Genomic DNA, 20,245 nt, shown 5'->3' with positions numbered 1-20,245 from the left:
AAGGTAAATATACGTATATTGGGAAGGTTTTCTTTTTTTCTAACTAGGTATTTGATCTGGGCAACATATTTGGATCTTTTTTTTTAATAAAGTATAGTTGACACACAATATTAAATTAGTCTCAGGTGTACAACATAGTGATTTGACAATCCCATACATTACTCAATGTTCGCCATGAATAAGTGTAATCATACAACGTTATTACAGTATTCTTACCTATATTCCCAAATGCTGTATCTCTGCAACTTACTTATTTTATAACTTAAAGTTTGTACTTCTTAATCCTCTTTACCTATTTCCACCATCCTACCATTACCCTCCCATCTGGCAACCACCAGCTTGTTCTCTGTATTTAGAAGTCTGGTGCTGGTTTTTGTTTGTTCATTTGTTTTGTTTTTTACGTTCCACATCTAAGTTTTATTTGTCTTCCTCTGACTTATCTGACTTAATATAATAATACCCTCTAGGTCCATCCATGTTGTTGCAAATGGCAAGACCTCATTCTTTTTGAAGGCTGACTAGTATTTCATCTTTATCCATTCATCTATCAATAGGCACAGGACGGTCTTATTTTTATAAGTAGGGAACATGCTCAAAAAGTTTGAAAACTGTTAGACTAAACACTGTTATAATCAGGGAAAATGAGTGTGGTCCATGTGTCACCAAGAAGTGGATGCAAAATGAAGAAAGTATGACTTTGTGTGTAATGATGTCTGTTTCATGCAATGACACCAGCTAACATGTAGTGTCTCCCTGCACAGGCTAAGCACTGTGCCAAGCACTGTACATACATCATCTCAGATAATCTCCAAAAAATTTAATGAGCTGTTGTGACTTCAGCACCATTTTACAGAAGAAGAAACTGAGGCCTAGAGCAATTACAAGGGCTGCCCATAAAAGCTCTTTTGTAGAGTCATGTGTTCTCCCAAATGGTATGTTTTTCCTAGGAAATTAGTCAGAAACAAGCAATATCTGGACTCCCTCTTGATTAATAAATCCACTAACCTTCCTATAATATTCTTTGGTAAAGAAAAGAACCTCTCAAAACTGAGACAGTGTAAGGTGCACATGAATTCAACCACCTAGAGCAGTTACTCTCAGTCCCTTCAACTCAGGACAGCATCATCAGGCTTGTCTAGGGAGCTCCATTTCCCCTCTAGACTTCACAAACATAGACAGTGGCTAGGCAAGCTTTCAGGCCTCAGTCTCCCCCCAGAGCAAATCTGCCTGGCAGTATCATAAGCCTTGTTTTCTTTTCTACCCTCAGAATTTAATGTAGTGTTCCAGCTTCTGCAAGACTGTTGTAGAACTAGTAAATGGCCTATGAATAGTAATTTGTCTACAAAGAACTAATTTTGGACAATTACCAGGGGAACAAATTAAATTTCCCTCTGGGATTAATTTAATCACACTAATTTTTTTTTCCTCCAGGGTGTTTAGATGCATAGAACATATAAAGGCTTTTAACTAGGTCCAAATAAAACTTTTCTTTTGTGACATCTGAAAAAAAGCAAAAATACTATTAAAATTATATAGAGACAGAGAGAGACCTAGTATATGCCTTCTCCAGAGAGCTAAGATATAAAACAAAAGGAAGCCATACACAAGAGGAAAGAAATCAAAAGTTGTATTTCAGTGGGACATTCACTGGGCATCCCTAATGATTTGTTTGCCTATTTCTGCTTACCAAAGCTCTTCTGTGCCTCCTCCATATAGATCTAACATCTACAGGGAGTAGGTCCTCAGCTTTGACCTATTTGCCCATCTCATTCTAGGGCTGTAGAGGCCTTCGAGGACCAGAGTGGACATTTATTTGCATTGAAATGAAGCTGGTTTGCTCAGGTCCATTTCCTGAACCACCAGAGTGTCTTTGGACAATGTAGTCTATATGAGCTGCTTTGTTTATGAGGACTAAAAATTAGACCATGTTCACACTGCTATGCCATCTGGGAACTAGGCCAAATTTCAGGCAAGACCTCAGCATTTATAATAACAAAAGCACAATGGAAAAGTCCAGTTAATGAGGAGACACCCATAATGAATTTCCCAAAGGGCTGAGGGGTTTTAATAACACACTACAAGTAGTCTAATCCTTTCTAGGACTCTACCTCTTACACTAGGTTGCTACACAAATAACACCATGCAATCTTCTCCTGAACCCCTGGGGATCAAATAAGTAAGTAAGTGCATCTCTGAATTCCCACCCTCTTCAGGGTGCTGTGCAATAAATCTAAGTTTAGAAAAACCACATCACCTGCCTTTGTGATTTTTGTTTGTTGAATAGTTTTTAATTGAGAGTAGAGGTTTTGAAAGGGAAGGATCAAGAACTGGTTGGGACACAGGAAAAGAAAATTCTCTACATGGAATGGGAAAAAGAAAGAGGCTTCAAAAGCATCTTCTGTCATTAAAACACAGTAACAACAATAGTAATTTATAAATAAATTGAAGTGTTGATCTTTTATTTTTTGTGATGACATCATCTACAAAGAGTTTAGTGAATTTTCACCAAATTTGGAAGTTTCACTTAGAATGGTCTGAGTTAAACAAAGACTAAATTTGCTTCAGGGAACTGGAAACAGAGCTCCCTAGAGACATACATAAACATAGGCAGTTGTCTTCTGCAGGATCTGACACAGAGATTCAATAAGAAGCTCATGTGAGTGCCTAGCAGAGCAAGAGCTACCATGATGTGGGCAGAGAAAATACACAGTGGCTTCAAATGTGAGTCTCCAATCAAAACTCACTAAGACAGATGGTCTAAGTTGCTGAGCTGCTTCTCACAGGAACAATTCTAAGTATTAGGATCCAGGGTGAGTTATAGTGGGGATTTGTTTATTTAATAGTTAATGATCCACCCCATCCTAGTGAGGCCAGCTAGGAATAACAGTGAGTGGCCAAAGCAGACCAGATCCTCTCCCCTGTTTCCTGAATAAAGGAATGAATGAGTGAATGAGTGAGTGAGTGAGTGAGTGAGTGAGTGAATGAGGAGCTCCTGGTTGCATCACCTACACCTTCTCCACCATCTCATTCTACTTCCTTCTCATTCCTTTTCCCCAGTGCATTCCTCTGATACATTCCTCCTCCTGATTCACTCCATCTGGGGTAAGGGTTCAAAAACAAAGTTCATCCTGACTCCTATGCAAGTGTATCAGTTTGGGGGAGAAAAAAGCCAGAGAGATTGTTGCATTTGGCAGAATAGTATCAGGAGGCATTTCATGGGAAGAGAAGCCTGTGCTCTGTGTCCCTCCACGAGGGTCACCTGTGGTGATATAAATAAGACAAAGGATTTGAAGAGTGTGGAGGAGGGGAAACCTAGGAGTCTGACATGTGGCCTGAGGATTTTATGAGAAACTGGTTTTCCCAAATGGTTATTATCTTATTTATAACAACAAAGGATGTCAAACCATTTTAGACATTCTCTTCCCACAATAGTCCTTTCCAGGGGGATTTTGTCTATATCCTCAGTAAGGAAATTGACACTCAGGAAGGCTAAAAACACCTGCTTAGGCCAAGCCAGTCATGGCCCACAGCACCCCCTCCCTGGGCTCCTAGGAAATTAACTGATCCCAGACCTGAAGAAGAGCCCCAACTGGACTGTGAGCTCCTTGAGGAAAAATACTACTGAGTCTTGTTGACTTCTATGGTTCTCACCCCCATGCCAGGCACACAGCAGTTCCTCAGTAATCGTTGCCCTTTATACTTTAGCTTTTAATAATACTTTTAATTTTTAAAAATGAACTATTGGGACCTCATCAAAATATAAAGCTTCTGCACAATGCAGGAAACAATCAGCAAAACTAAAAGGGAACCAACGGGATGGGAGAAGATATTTGCAAGTGACATATCACATAAAGGGATAGTATCCAAAATCCATAAAGAACTTATCAAACTCAATACCCAAAAAACAAATCATCCAGTGAAGAAATGGGCAAAAGACATGAATAGACACTTCTCCAAGGAAGACATCCAGATGGCCAACCAACACATGAAAAAATGCTCAACATCACTCATCATCAGGGAAATACAAATCAAAACCACAATGAGATACCACCTCACACCTGTCAGAACGGCTAACATGAACAATTCAGGCAACAACAGATGCTGGCAAGGATGCAAAGAAAGAGGATCTCTTTTGCACTGCTGGTGGGAAAGCAAACTGGCACAGCAACTCTTGAGAACAGTATGGAGGTTCCTCCAAAAATTAAAAATAGAACTACTCTATGACCCAACAATTGCACTACTAGGTATTTATCCAAGGGATACAGGTATGCTGTTTCGAAGGGACACATGCACCCCAATGTTTATAGCAGCACTATCAACAATAGCAAAAGTATGGAAAGAACCCAAGTGTCCCATCAATGGATGAATGGATAAAGAAGATGTGGTGTGTGTGTACACCCCACACACACATACACACAATGGAGTATTACTCGGCAATCAAAAAGAATGAAATGTTGCCATTGCAACTATGTGGGTAGAACTAGAGGGTGTTAGGCTAAGCGAAATTAGTAGTCAGAGAAAGACAAATATCATATGACTTCACTCATATGAGGACTTTAAAATACAAAACAGATGAACATAAGGGAAGGGAAGCAAAAATAATGTAAGAACAGGGAGGGAGACAAAACATAAGAGACTCTTAAATATGGAGAACTGAGGGTTGCTGGAGGGGTTGTGGGAGGGGGGATGGGCTAAATGGGTAAGGGGCTTAAGCAATCTACTCCTGAGATTATTGTTGCACCAAATGCTAACTAACTTGGAGGTGAATTATAAAAAATAAATTATAGAAACAAATAATACTTTTAATTTTTAATAACTATGGTTGTTAAATAAATATATAAATAAATGAACAAATAAGGGGTCAACTATAGTAATGATTCAGAGAACCCCTCTACCAAAAAACTGTACACACCTATTATATGACCATGTATTATAGGCCAACTCTTTGTGTCAAATATGTTCTCTGGCTGTTGCCTTCCATTTTGACTTGATACCCAAGGGAAGACACATTAATTTCTAATTCTTCAATGTGAAGAAGATCTCCTTCCTAATAGGAAATATCTTGGAAATAGCAAAGTGCCAGGCAACTAGGTAGAGATGGGAAGTCAGATATGGGGAGGGAAGCTGGAAAGTAGAAGGAATGAGATAGTCCATCCATAAATAGCTGCTCCTGAAAGCACTTCACTTACCATTAGCATAATCTTGAGGAAGGGACTTCTCACAGCCTGTATCACCAACATTGTACACTGTGAATTCAAACTGGGTTTTGCATTTATGAACAAGCCCCACTGTTTCCCTGAAAATGCTATTGAAAAATGCCCGGTTTCTGTAGCAAAATCATGATATCAAATACTTTTCATTGTGTGCCTTCTTACTCATGACAGAGGCAGCTATTTTGACAGGAGCTATTGCAAAGGAGAAAGAGGAGGCAGAGAACAAGGAAGGGAGGAGGGAACGGAAAAGGGAAGGGATACAGTTAAGGAGGCAGATGTGCCTTAAAGAAAGGAGTTACACATGGAAGAAAATAAATCAAACCTCCAATTTAAAATTTATCGATTAAGATGACTCTCCTTGCAAGCCTTATTTAAGGAAAGCCTCAAGAGCTTCTTGAAGACACTTTCCCAAAAAATCTAAGTCATATTTGCCATAAAGAATATTAATCCAGTTAATAAGTACTTGGTGAATGCCAATTGCCTTAAGAAATAATTGACTATTAGGAAAAAGTGAGGGCTTGGATTCTGCGAACTGAAACGTTTTACCAACTAAGTAACCTTAGAACATTATTTCCTAGTCCCTCCAATCTTCAGTGTCCCCATCTATAAAATATGGGTAATAATACCTACCATGCAGAGTTATGAAGATTAAGAAAACACATTTAAAGCATTAGCATTATGCTTCATAATTAAATGTCTTTTCCCTCCTCACCTGTTTGCTTTTTTCAAAATCTTTAGGGCACTCCTAAGACAAAAAATAGAGGATTGGTCTAGTCCTTCTGAAATGCAAATGTGTATATGAATCCTTTGGGAATTTGGTTAAAATACAGATTCTGACTCAATAGTTTGTTGGGGGGCGGGGAGGTTCTGCATATCTAATAAGCTCCTGGTCTGAGGTCTGTGGAACACACTTCAAGAAGCAAAGTATTAAATAACCTCTCAGAATATTGATAAAGACAAATTTCTGAGATATAAGATAGGTTGCATGCATTTTTTTCAAAAGGCTATGTAAACAATTTACATTAGTACAAATCCAAAACAGTCCCATTTGTGCACTATAGATTATGAACCTTCAGAGATACTTGATTTCACCAGCAGACCATGCAGCTGCATCACCACAGATAAATGCCTTACACCAGGACTTAGACTATAAAGACAAAGCGTCCTTTTGACTGAGCTGAAGATATTCTTCTGGACTTCTCCTTCAATCCTTCAAGAAAAATACATTGAATGAAAAAAAAATCATTGGAGAAAAAAATGGAGCTTTTTCATACACTTTACTTTTTTTTTTAATATGAAATTTATTTTCAAATTGGTTTCCATACAACACCCAGTGCTCATCCCAACAGGTGCTCAATACCCATTACGCACCCTCCCCTCCCTACCCCCCCCCCACCCCCCCTAATCAACCCTCAGTTTATTCTCAGTTTTTAAGAATCTTTCATGGTTTGGCTCCCTCCCTCTCTTTTTTTTTTTCCTTCCCCTCCCCCATGGTCTTCTGTTAAGTTTCTCAGGACACACTTTCAATTTAAGCTCTTGCAAATAAAAGATCAGACCAAGCATTAAGTTGGAAAACATGGGACCGTGGAAGAAATTCCATAGGTATATGAAAGCAAGGGGGAACATGGCAGAGTGAGGAGAAGAAATGCAGGTGCAAGAAACCCTTTTTTTTTTTTAATGCTGAAGTGCAAAATACTAATCATTTGCACAGACAACAGCATATAGGCCTTTATGGCTTCAGGAAATTATCTGTAATTATTTGTTCATAAAACAAATTCAGAATTATTCCCTATGTTAAAATATTTGAAGTATTGATTTTAAGTAATCATATATGTATATATATAGTAAGGACAGTTAATTATGATATATATATACATCATATATATGATATATATACACGTCATATATGTATATATATATTTAAGTACACTTATATTATATATATATTAAATACATATATTAAATATTAAATATTAAATATATATATTTAGGTACACTTAAAATCAGTACTTCGTTTATTATATATTATATATATAATTCACATTTGAATTAAACAAAAAATCAACTACCTTTCATACTCAAAAAAATTTAATTTCAATATACCCCAGGAGTACTTTTGAATGAGTTCATCATTTTCTTCTGTCAGTTTAGGCTGAGATGGGCTTAAAGGTGACTGACACTTGACTTTTTGAGTGGCCAAATGGTTCCCCAAATCTAGACAGGGTCTGAAGTGCAATGCAAATTAGTAGGTTTCCAAATCAAGTCAGACCATTTTTATATAAATGCAACATTGTATTTTACCATTCTTTTGTAATTTTTTTAAAAAGACATTATTAACAATATGAACTTCAAGAAAATATTCATCTCTTAGAAAATTGTCTTCCTTACCCAGATATAGTAAAAATGCTAATTGTAAGTCTAACACCACGTATTTTCATACTTAGTATTACAATGCCTTATACTGTTATTTCATTTGTGTATATAAAATCCCAAGGGGATAGCAAACTCTTAAAGGACTAAGACTTATTTTATACTTTTTTAAGTCTCTAAAGTACTTAACAAAGTGACAAACACCTACTAATTACTCAATACAAGGCTGATAAGCCCAACTGGAAAAAATACAAAATGATACAGTAATTTCCAGTACAAAACCTAGAGAACTACTTTTGCCAAAATAAGATAGGCACTAGCATAGAGACTTTTCACATTTTTAGCACAACATCTTCAAACAGTTTATTAACTTTCCCATATCAGAGAGCAAAGGAGAAGGAAAAAAATCCAATATTTCTTTAGCTTATTTTCTCACCTAGAAATGTCTGAACAATGCTGTCTCTGCGAAACATTATGAAGTTCAGCCCATTTGTGCTTCTAACCTCAAAAATGTCTTGCCTAGAACAATGGCGTTTTTGTGGCATTTGGTCTACAAGAGTATTTAAAATATCACAACATGGAACAAAGTGGTTTGCAAGAATCATAGAAACACAACTTGGTAAGGAATCTTTAAAGTTCAATTATTTATTCCATCCTTCTGCTTCCATATAGAAGCCATTTAAACCAGCACTGTAACAGCTTTAAAAAAAAAAGTTTTCTGCTTATTAAGATGGAAAGCAATAATCTGCCTAGAAATTAGGTTGGTGGTAAGGACAGTTAATTATAGAAACTGGAAACTCGTTAAGTCAGCAATTCATAATGATTAATGGTCCAATGGCAACTACAGGGAAGTGTCCAGTGATAAGGTACATGGTTCTGTCTCAAATGTGTTATACTCAATATTTTTATTACTTACTTATAACAGTGATTCTCAATCCTGTTGGCTCATTAGAATTACCTGGAAAGCTTAAAAAAATATACTAATGCTTGGACTCTACTTCCAGAGCTCCTGATTCAATTGGCCCATTCGATTAGACATCAGTGAAGATGTAGAAGACATGCTCCTAAGTCTGCATATGACACAATAACCAAAGGAATAGTTTATGACAGAGGAAATCCTATCTGTTGTGTGCCAAATTCCATGACAAGCAAGATAAAGAGAGAAATGTGACAGTCTTTGTCATTAATGATGAAAATGAGATTAGTATGAGATTAAGATAAGTTAATCATCACCAAAAAGCCAGTGCAATCTTAGATGCATTAATAATTCTTCTCCTACTTCGAGCTACTCAAATAACTTCTAGAATATGGTGTTTGACTTCGGAACAACCCACTTTAAGGGATTATAGAAAAGCTGAAGATCTTTGGGAGAAAAAAAAGAGGAAACTGCAGATGACTGTCCTGGAGATAAGTCTACTCAATGAACCCAGGTTTAGAATTTTAAAAACATTATCAGGTTTGTCATGTGAACCAGAAGACATGTTGGCTCTCTTTTGGCCTCAGAAGATAAACCAATAGATAATAAAGCAAGAGAAAATCAATTTGGCTCAAGTGAAGGAAAAACTGTTTAATGATCAAAACTATCCAAAAACAGAGCACCAGAGAAGTTCCAAATTCAGTCATTAAATACAAAGGTTGAAAATGTGTTATAGATAGAGTGACAGTCCCGGTATATGCCCACTGTCTTGGCAAAATAACTAATAGGATCCCCTTTCATTCTCACAAGTGCCCTGGTTTGGAACAGAAATTATCTATTCTCCCTAGTTTTGGAGCATTATCAGAATAATTAAAGAAAAATTAAGCCAGGTGGGCCCCCCACACTCCACACCCTTCCCCACTGAAGAGAGGTGGTGAGTTCCCCTCTTGTAGAGTGATATAAAGACTAGATATGCAGTCAGTGAGAATTCTGGAGACAGAAGTGAATGGGAAAACTTTAAAGGATAACTCCACAATTGAGACTCTCTAATGCACTTAAGCTAACTTCCTTACAGTACCTGAAAAGTGAGTCATGTTTTATCATTTGTATAAAACAACTTTTCTTCCCTGGATGTCACCATCCACAACCCATCCAAAATGCACCTGGATAGCCACAGCCATAATGACATGACCTTGTTTCACAGCAAGCTTGACAACCAAGGAGGATGAATGAAACCCAGAACACTTAGGGCTTCTAGAGAAGTCAAGACAGGTATACCAACAGCCAGAGGTTTATACCACTGATCTGTATATAGGAATCTGATTGCTGTCCTCTGCTCAATTCCTCAAAGAACAGGCTTTCTCTAGTCAAGCCAGAACATTCTTCCAAAGATGCACACACATAGTTACAACTAAAACCTTACTTACATGCACACATTCATGCAACACACATACATTTACACACATACATATATAGCTCCTAACCAACTCCTAGCATCATATTTCATATATTTTCAAGTTTGACATTCATGCTTAAATAGCTTACCTTTGTAAGAAACTGCAGAAAAAGCCAGATTCAAAATACAACAGTAATCTGACCACTGGTTTCATAATTGTGGACATGAATTTGAAACATTAACACAAATGATTAATTTTCCAGCTATAAAATGTAAAATATGGTAATTGCCATCTTTTCATAGTATGATTCACAGAACCAAACTATTTGGTCCAGTAAAGAAAACTACAAAACAAGATAAAAATCACTTTGAAACCGTTGGGGTTGGTGGTTTTTCCGTTAACTTCTCAACTGTTACTACTCTTGCCAAATTTTATCCACATGATTGATTTATGGATTACTTTCATAAACCATTTGCCAACAAAGGAAACTGCATTTGTGTTGCTCACTCCACACAGGAAGTTACTTCTCTTCCTGCTCCATCTTTTCATTTCTTTGCCTGGCAATAGCCAGGCAACAATGGAGCTCTAAGATTCTAACACCAAAATTAGCTTATTTTAATTCTTCTAACTGCAATTACACATTGCTTGGAACCTTTTCAATTTCATGTCACTGCAATGAAGAAATTAAAATTTAAAAAAAATCTGTGTGGCTTTACTTGAAGTTTACTTCACACACAGATGAAACGGAACAAGTTTATGAAGACACTAAAATTATCTCAAACAAGCAACAGGTACGTAACAAACACTTCAGAGTTGTAGAGTTTAACTGGATTCTTTAACTACCTTAATGCGCCATTTTAGAACATTGAGAAATACGAATTCAGAGTCTAAAACAAAAGATTAAAACAGACCAACCAAATAAAAGAAACAAGGAATCAGACAAATGCTTAGCCAAAGAATAAGACTATTTAAATAAATCCGATGTCAAAGAGATAAAATGTTTATACTTTTAAGCTCTTAAATCCAGAAAGAAAATGAAGTAAAGCCCAAAAATTACTTTTTATCCTCCACATAAATTATTTATAAAGGAAACACTTCTGTCATATAGAACATAGAATAATTTACACGTATTAACAGCACACAAAATAGAAGACATTTGCAATGTTTGCTAAAAAGCCACTGTTGCTATGGGAATGCCCTAATACAAAACACAACAACCAACAACCAGAAACCCATAACAAATGCAAGTTACTGGCACTTTCCACAACTAATTCCAACTTGTCACACTGCTTGTCATCATCTGTACTCTTTGGTTGGTGCATAAATTGCTCTAATAATCAGGCCTATTGGTGACGATCTACAGCATATCGGTGCTGCTGCTATGCTGCTCATGAAGAAAAGAAAGAGAAACCCAAATTTCTCATCAGGCTGAAGATTAAAGCAGGACTCAGATGTGTCTCAACATATTGATATTTTAAGAGTCTCCCCTCTCCCTAAAAAAATATTTAGAGTTTTACCTTCCCATGCATTTGGATAGCCAAAATATGTGAGATTGATTCAAAAATGTACTTAATTTCACTAAGCCTGAAAGCTTATATACTATTTCCTTCCTTTTTGTTGCAAGTTCTTAATGGTGGGCTATACCATGCTCCCTACTTTTGCATTTTTTTCCTGCCTCTGACTCTCAAATATTATCTTTAAAAAAATAATAATAAAGGTATTTTCTTCAGGTCCTCCAATTGCTCCCTTCTGATTTAAAGATGTTTTTCTTACTATATGGAGGTTCCTCAAAAAATTAAAAACAGAAATGCCATATGACCCAATAATTTCACTACTAGGTATTTACCCAAAGAATATGAAAATACAAATTCAAAAATCTGTATGTGCCCCTATGTTTACTGCAGCATTATTTACAATAGCTAAGGTATGGAAGCAGCCTGTTTATGGACACATAGATAAGGAAGATATGATATATATACAATTGAATATCACACAGCCATATAAAGGATCTTGCCATTTACAACATGGAGGGACCTAGAAGGTATCGTTCTAAGTAAGTTCAACAGAGAAAGACAAATACCATATGATCTCACTCATATACGTAATCTAAAAAACAAAACAAATGAAATAAATGAACAAACCCAAAGGAGAATTAGACCTATGGAGAACAAAGTGATGGTTGCAGGGGAGGCAGGGGGAAGATGGGCAAAATGGATGAAGGGGAGTGAAGTACAGGCTTCCAGTTATGGAATGATTAAGTCACAGGAATAAAAGGTACAGCACAGGGAATACAGTCAGTAGTATTGTGATGAACACTGTATGGTGAACAGATATGTTGTGGTCAACATAGTATAGCATATAGATCTGTCAAATCACTATGCTGTATGCCTGAAACTAATTTAACATTGTGTGGCAACTACACTCAAATTAAAGATCTTTTTAAAAATAAAATAAAGATGTTTTTCCTTAGCTCTTAACCTGATGAGCACCTAGCATTAGAATGGTTACGCAACCCTACCCCCCCCCCCCTTTCCTGAGAGGCTCCTTTTCCCCTGGCTTTCATCTCACTGTCCTCTCTTTGTTCTCCTCAATCTTTGCTGCTCCTATTCCTTCTTGGGCTCCCCCCTTTCCCTTTTCTAACTAAATGTGGGTTTCTCCCTCCACACCCCACAAGTCAGCCATCACTCCTCAACAAGTTCTATTTTTCTCCTAGCTCGAAGCATCTTCTTCCAACTAATATCCCTACTCTACAGTTATAAGCCCACCCAGTTACATTCTGTATCACCTGGGCATCTCCATTTGGATACCTACTCTATTTTATCTGGAAGGCAAAGAAAATCCCTTTTCACTTTGTGACTCCTTAGCTCCTGGGAGCCTGTTACCTCATATTCAAGTTTTCTTAAACAATCTTATCTCACCTACCTGAATGTTAATTTCCTATGACACACCCCTCATGCCCAATTGGGTCTAACTACAGGACTTTGCCCATTTCCCCCCCTTCTTAATATAGGTGGTAAAACAACAAACAAACAAGGCTCATATCACTTCCCATTTCCTCTGACAAGACTTCCTCAAAAACTCACAAGCCATATCGCACAATTAGGATTTAGCATTATCTTTTCCTTATTACCTGTTATCAAGTTTGTTCTCATGGGTTAGTCTTCTCTTCTTGAGTAGATCGTATATGCTCAGGTAGAAAACAGAATATATAGCCCCTGTTTTAGCAAACCCCGTAGCAGGCAACACATTGCCATTCTAAGCAGATAAGGCCTTGTAGCATGCACTTTGGGGCCCACTAAAAATAGCCTGCTCGTCTTTTTCCTCATTTTTTTAAATTTAAGTATAGTTGACACACCATGTTACATTAGCTTCAGGAGTACAGCACAGTGATTTGGCAAGTCTGTACATTATGCGATGCTTACCAGAGTGAAGCTCCCATCTGTCACCATACAATGCTATTACAATGCCATTGACCAAATTCCCTAGGCAATACTTTTCATCTCTGTGACTTACTCATTTCATACCAGTTTCCTTGTGTATGTTTATCCTTTCAAGCTTTTTTTTTAATTTGTTTTAATCTTTATTTATTTTTGAGAGAGAGACAGACAGAGTGTGAGTCAGGACGGGCAGAGAGGGAGACACAGAATCTGAAGCAGGCTCCAGGCTCTGAGCTGTCAGCACAGAGCCCGACGCAGGGCTCGAACTCATTAACTCGGAGATCATGACTGAGCTGAAGTCAGACACTTAACTGACTGAGCCACGCAGGTGCCCTATATCCCTTTGAGCTTTACATTCTTTTTGCACACTGCCTCAAATCTTTGAAAAGTAAATAACTCAACAAACACACGTTTTTAGACTTAGAGTGGGCACATTGTGTATATATTGAATTTTGAATATCATTTTTATTTCTATAAAAAAGGGGACAGTGGACGTTCAATTCACCCACACACACAGGAACATGAAGTTTTACTGAGGTCTACAGAGGTCCAGTAACCTCATTCAAGCTCACATACCCAGAATAATGGTGAACCAACCACATTTTTCTACTCCACTCTCAACCACCTATTCTAAGAGAAAAGAGAAGTAGAAACATATAAACCCTGTATAAATGGATGAAGAAAATAGAAACTGTTTTGAAGGGAGTCTTGGTGATGTCACTGTAGCACTAACTGCTGAGTCAGCCAAATTGCCACACTCTTTGGAAAACCCCAAATGTCATTGTTCTAAGCACAAAAATCACAAGACCAACAGCAAATTCCATCCAACAACCATGATATCAACAAGACATTTTAAGATTTTAGGAATAAATCAAGATATCAGAATTGCAATTTTTGGATGCAAGACTTTCTTTATAAGCATGCAAAATGATTTGGTTACATTTTCACCAACTATATAAGCTTGTGTACACTTCCTAAACAGGATATTTTAGCTCAAGAAAAAAAAATCCTTTAGAAACTTCGCGTCTACATTTGTGCATAAAAGGCATTCGGATATTAAATGTGCAGCTTTACTGAAGTTTCTGAGTTTGACGCAAGACAGTTGCATCACTCAAATGAATTCATACCCCTTCTCAATTCTGTTAAAGTTCCAGAGAATTGAATGAGGATGGTGTATGCCTACGTGGAAAAGGGAGAGAGTAAGAACCAGTAGGAATACCAACGTTTTCCAACATCATTTATTTTTAAACAAAATCAGAAAGTAACCATAATTAATCTAACGCTTTTTCTGACATTTCTTGACATCAACACATATTAATACGACTACAACGGTTTTCACAACTTCTACTATTCACTTTGAACTTCTTTTAATAGGGATAACGAGTCTGGATATTTGGCTGGCTTTACCAAGTTTTCTAACATTTTTAACATTAACATATTTTAATACAACAACTGTTTTCCTTACTTGCATTATTCATTCCTATTATTAACCAGGAAAACTTTGAACTCCTTTCTAATGAGAATAATAATTCTAGCACTTGGCTGGCTCTCCCTAGAGTCTCCAATCCTACTTTGCTGTACACATCTTGGCAGTCCAAAATCCCTCTTGTAATTTTATGTTTTCTACCTTCCAGTTTTCACAATCTCATGTCTAATTTACCAATTAATTTCACCTAGAATCATTAACCTTGTCTCTTGTTAATGTTCTAAACCCTTTAGCTCTTAAAAGCACTTTTGATCATTTTTTAAGCCTGTGTTATGTCCTATAATGTGCTTTGAAGCTTTAGGCTTTGTTGACAAATTAAGGTTCTCTAGGTATTGAAATATCTTCCTTCAGCCTTCAAAGAGAAACATTTGCTCAGCCAGGCTTAGTGCTTATGGAAATCACACCATTTATCTGAGCTTTGTGTAAATTTTTCTCCCAAGTGCTCATTTACAAATGCTAAGAGTAAGATTTAAGGTCATTCTTAGACTCACATTTGTAAAATTTTGTATCTCCTTTATCTGTCTTTGTCCCCAGAGTATAAATATTTTACAAATAGGTATATGAGGGAAGGAGAGAGGATTTGGAAGATTTTGTCCTTTTGTTGGTGCTGTTTGTTTTTCAGGTTGGTCAGAAGAGCACTATGGTATCATGGGAAAAATAGGCTTTGGAATCTGGCCAATCTGAATTAGAATTCCAGCTGTGCCACCTATTAGTTCTGGAAATGGAGATCCACTTCATCTGGCTGGGTTTTGTGGATGATCAGCAATGTACAAAGCCCCTGGACACCAAGCTATAAGAATGGGAGCCACTACCTAGCTGTGCAACCTTGAGAAAGTCACTTGAGTGAGATCTCCATGCCTCAATGTTTTTACACACAAAAGTGAGGTGATAAAAGATAATAAATATGCTCTTATTCATTGAACTGTGGCTAAGTTCAGTAAGTTTAGTATAGTAGAGTGCTTAGAGCCACACTTTTCACATGGTAAGCACTATGTGTGTGTGAGCTATTACTATTGTCACTATTTTTATTGCTATTACTATCACAGTTGGTCATGTATCTACCTGTCAATATCCATGCTGAGAGTGTCAGGAAAATTTCCTTAAGTCGCCAAATGCTTTGCACAGAGTAGGTAATCAATAAATATCTCATTGAATTATTATCATTTACACAGAGCTTATTTGGTGGGACAGGGTGGGGGTCTCTACCACCGCAATCTTTATACTGTAGTCTTCTTGCTGTCGCTGCATTTGTTTCTCTACTACTGCATCAGCAGCAACTTCTATACCTTTAGTATCACAGATTTGCTAATTTGGGGGGTGATACTTGCTACCAAAGTTTTACGACTTTAGCCCATTTTTCAGTATCTTCCTAGCATTGTTATTATCAATATCTTACTTTATTTAATGCTTATAGGAAATCTGTAATTTATTGTGAATACTTGCCCACCACCAAGTTAGATTTGAGACAAAGTCCATATAAAATATTTAGTGCAGGTCCTGGTACATGGCAACTATGAGATATGTATGTATGTATACATGTATGCTAGTCTTACTATTGTCAAGTATTTTATATAAATTATCTCATTAAATCTTTAATAAATAATCCTATGAGGGGCACCTGGGTGGCTCAGTGGATTGAGCATCCTAGTCTTGACTTCAGCTCAGGTCATGATCCCAGGGTCATGGGATGGAGCCCTATATCTGGCTCCACACTGAGCATGGTACCTGTTTAAGATTCTCTCTTTCTTTCTCTCTCCTCCTTCTGCCCCTCTCCCCTGCTTGCACTCTAATTAAAAACAATAGTCTTATGAGGAAAATTCCTTATTTCACATATGAAATAACTGATGTTCAGAGAAATAAACAAATTGAGATCACAAGTTAGCAAATGAGAGAAAGCATTCAAACCATGGCCTATCTTATCCTAAAAACACTCTTTACACTACATTTGGGTGGGACTTCACCAGTTCTCCCTTTTTCTTTTTCAGAAATAGTTTCAGTTTATTCCCATCTCCTTTTCAGCCTTTAAGTGGGAATACTGCTTTTCCAATTATAAGCATTCTCCTCCCTAAGATCTACAGAGGTCTCTTCAAATCCTTTTCCATTTGGGGCAATATCCTTCAAAGCGAGGTTGAGCAAAAAGTCCCAGGCTTTCATCGTTCTTACAAACATATTCCATATAATAAGTAGTTTAAAAGCCTTAATATCAGGCTGAATCTGTGTGAATCTGAATATCAGGCTGAATCAGATTCAGATCCCATCTCTACACAGACTAGCTCATAGGGTCATTGTGTGTTACTCTACTTCAATCCTTACATTAACTGAAATAAGTACTTGTATCATCCCCAATTTGTACCTGAATAGATGGGCTGAGAATGGTCCCACAGTTCACTGTATGGTCAGCCATCCTGTTTGGAGTTCCCAAATCAAGCTGTGTACAGTGGGGACCCACGCCCATTTTAGGTGGGCCTGGCTCATCCTCTCTGAGCCACAGTAGTGATTGATAGACTAGGGATACCTGTGCTCATCTCTCCTCTGCAGCTTCCCTCTCTCAACTCTTGTCCTTCTTGGTTTCTCCAGCTCCTAATGAGTTTTGTTCTTTCCTTGGAAGGTTTTAACTCAGAGACTGAGCTGCCTTATTTGATACGCTACAGTCATAGAATATTGTTCTACTGTTTTGTTGTTGTTAGGAAGCCCAAGAGAACACAGAGCTGTAGCCACACATCTAAGTGCTTTTGTTCATTAGCATGCAAGCTCAAGAGAAAACCATTTCTGTGTCATTAGTGTGATATTACTCTTAAAAGATCTGAAACAATCATGGCAAAAATTGTTAACATCTATTTAATCTGGGTAGTGGGCACACAGGTGTCATTGTTTCCTATACTGTTCCATAAGTTTGAAATATTTCATAAATTAAGTAAAAATAGCTGTAAGTAGAAAAAACTATCATCTCACAAAAGGCAAATAAAATATGGCTTTCCTAATAGAGTTACTACTCACAGAATGAAAATACTTGCTACACACTGGAAAACAAGTAAATACTGAAATGCATAATTACTTCACAGTGGATTACTTATTACTGTTTTCCCCAAGGGTTTTTTTTAATTTTTTTATTTATTTTTGAGACAGAGACAGAGAGAGAGATAGAGAGCACAAGCAGAAGAGGGGTAGAGAGAGAGAGACAGAGAATCTGAAGCCAGCTCGAAGCTCTGAGCTATCAGCACAGAGCCCGACATGGGGCTCAAACTCATGAACCACAAGACCATGACCTGAGCCAAAGTCAGAGCTTAACCAACTGAGCCACCCAGGTGTGTCCACAAGGTCTTAAAATATACACATGTCTACTCTTCTGATTTGAGGTTTGATGGTTAAGGCTTTCAGGAGTCATCCTCTACAGTTAAAGGACTAGCTATAGAATGGATGTAAAGGTATGGAGCCAAGTTTGGTGATGACCAGAGGTGCCAAATAACTAGACGTCAAGAAGCCAGAGAGAGTGACATAAATCACCAATAGGAGGGAAAGTGGATGATGGGCAGTGAGGAGGGCACCTGTTGGGATGAGCACTGGGTGTTGTATGGAAACCAATTTGACAATACATTTCGTATTAAAAAATAATAATAAATAAATAAATAAACATTAAAAAAAATTTTTTAAATCACCAATAGGAATTAAAGCCTCATTCTCTCAGGCTAAGCAACATGTTCATCAGCCTCCTGAGAAGGATTCCTTCTCTCAAAGGCAGACTTATGTTAACCAAACTTACAAGACTGATGAATAAAATCAGGGTGCAAATATATTATTTTACAATGAGAACTCTGTCATAGAGCCAGTGTACTGATTCCGTGTAGAACAACTGCCACTGGACAACAAAATATAATTACACGATTCGTACAGCATGAGAAAAGTGCATTTGTTAGCTACCTTTGTTGAATATTTAATAGTACCAAGCTTAGCCCAACGCATCCATCTCCATATATGGGAAAAACCTACCAATAAGAACAAAATGCTAAAAATTATCCATTGTGCAAAACTCTGTCTTCTGGCTAGTGCCTAAATAAGCAATGCCAAATATTGCCCTGCCTTCATAGTTATCAAAACCCTCTTTGAATTGAGACCTTCCTTCATGAAAGGTGTTGCTGCACTCAATCTTATAGGCCAAATGTCACCTACAAAATCACTTCTACCAATTATCTTTCTTAGAGCTTATAAAAGACTCCATGTAACAACTTAGGTTGAATCATAGATAGATGAGAAGATCTTTATGAGGTCCTATCTTGTAATGCATGAAGTTGTTCATCAATGTATCCAAAGTTCCTAGAGCAGTGCTAGTGACTTAACAGACAATAAATATTTCTAACGTAAGTGAAAAAAATCCTCTTGAAAAACATTTTTTTCAAGTAGTTCAGTACAAGCTTAAAGCCTGCACATTTTAACTAATCATTTCCACTTCTCATTTGATAAACACAATCATTCCAGACTTCAGAACTTTGTCCTACACATACTTTCCCACACTGAGCCTGAGCTAGAGAAAATCCCCCAAAAGCCATTCATCACCCATCAGCCAATACCATCACTTCTATCACTATTACCACAGAGGCCTATTTATTCTAGTGGCCCTATGTATTCTTGTGGCCAAATAGACACCAAAATTAACTATCAATTCGTGAGAAAGAAATTTTGTCTTCTTCCTATACCAAAGAACATACCAACCACTCTTATGGCATGACAAAAATAAGTGTATAAACATTACTAAAACCTGTATTCATGGAAACATATAGCACCTTGAAACTAAAATGGGCCAAAACAAAGAAAGTTTTTGGTGAAGTTGTAAAGTTCGAGAAGGCATAAATCCAACTCTTCTTAAGGTAAAACTCATCCCAGCATGCATGTGCCATGTATGTTTTACTCACTGCGTACTGGAACTTTTCATTATGTTCACGGTCATTGGCTTTCACTATCCGTTCTACTTCTAAAGAGAAGGAGAAATCAGGTATGAAATTAAATTTTTGACCCAAAGAAACATATAACTCATTAAACTAACATCACTTAGGTTACTTTGATTGTAGTCAAGGTTGCAAGAATTCTTTCCTTTGAAATTTGAAGGGCATTGGTTTTTTCCAGCCTAAATGTTGGAACATGTGTTGGAAAGTCCCAAAATGGAAAGCTGAAATTTGTCTCATTGTAATTCTGATGCCAGCCATAAAACAAAACATTATGTGTCTCCAATTTCTACATCCCTTTAGCTCCACAAAGACCCTTTCTCTTAACTCCGAGTAGTTCCTAAAGGAGAATGCTGTTGAAAGTCAAATGCCACACTGAGATTTTTTTTTCTTTTTTTTTTTGCTACCAAGTCACAAAATACTGTAGAGCCAAACAAAACCATACTGAAGTGGCCATGGAGGTCACTGACCTTCTGGTCACTGAGCAAA

General features: G+C 37.2%; 1 protein-coding gene across 7 annotated transcripts in view; it reads right to left on the bottom strand.

The window, feature by feature from the left end:
• Positions 1–20,245, bottom strand: part of ATP8B4 (ATPase phospholipid transporting 8B4 (putative)) — a 253,329-nt gene that overhangs the window by 183,796 nt on the left and 49,288 nt on the right. For all 7 annotated transcript variants that reach the window (XM_019442149.2, XM_019442151.2, XM_019442152.2 and 4 more), the window contains exon 3: positions 19,727–19,785. In XM_019442149.2, coding sequence (XP_019297694.1) covers positions 19,727–19,785 — 59 coding nt within the window. The remainder of the gene's footprint in view (positions 1–19,726; positions 19,786–20,245) is intronic.

The sequence above is a fragment of the Panthera pardus genome, unplaced genomic scaffold, assembly GCF_024362965.1.
Source record: "Panthera pardus isolate Hobbes unplaced genomic scaffold, ASM2436296v1 HiC_scaffold_24, whole genome shotgun sequence".
In the NCBI taxonomy this organism is placed as follows: Eukaryota; Metazoa; Chordata; class Mammalia; order Carnivora; family Felidae; genus Panthera; species Panthera pardus.
Note: the sequence above shows the minus strand (reverse complement) of the source record. Positions and strands in the feature narration are given on the sequence as shown.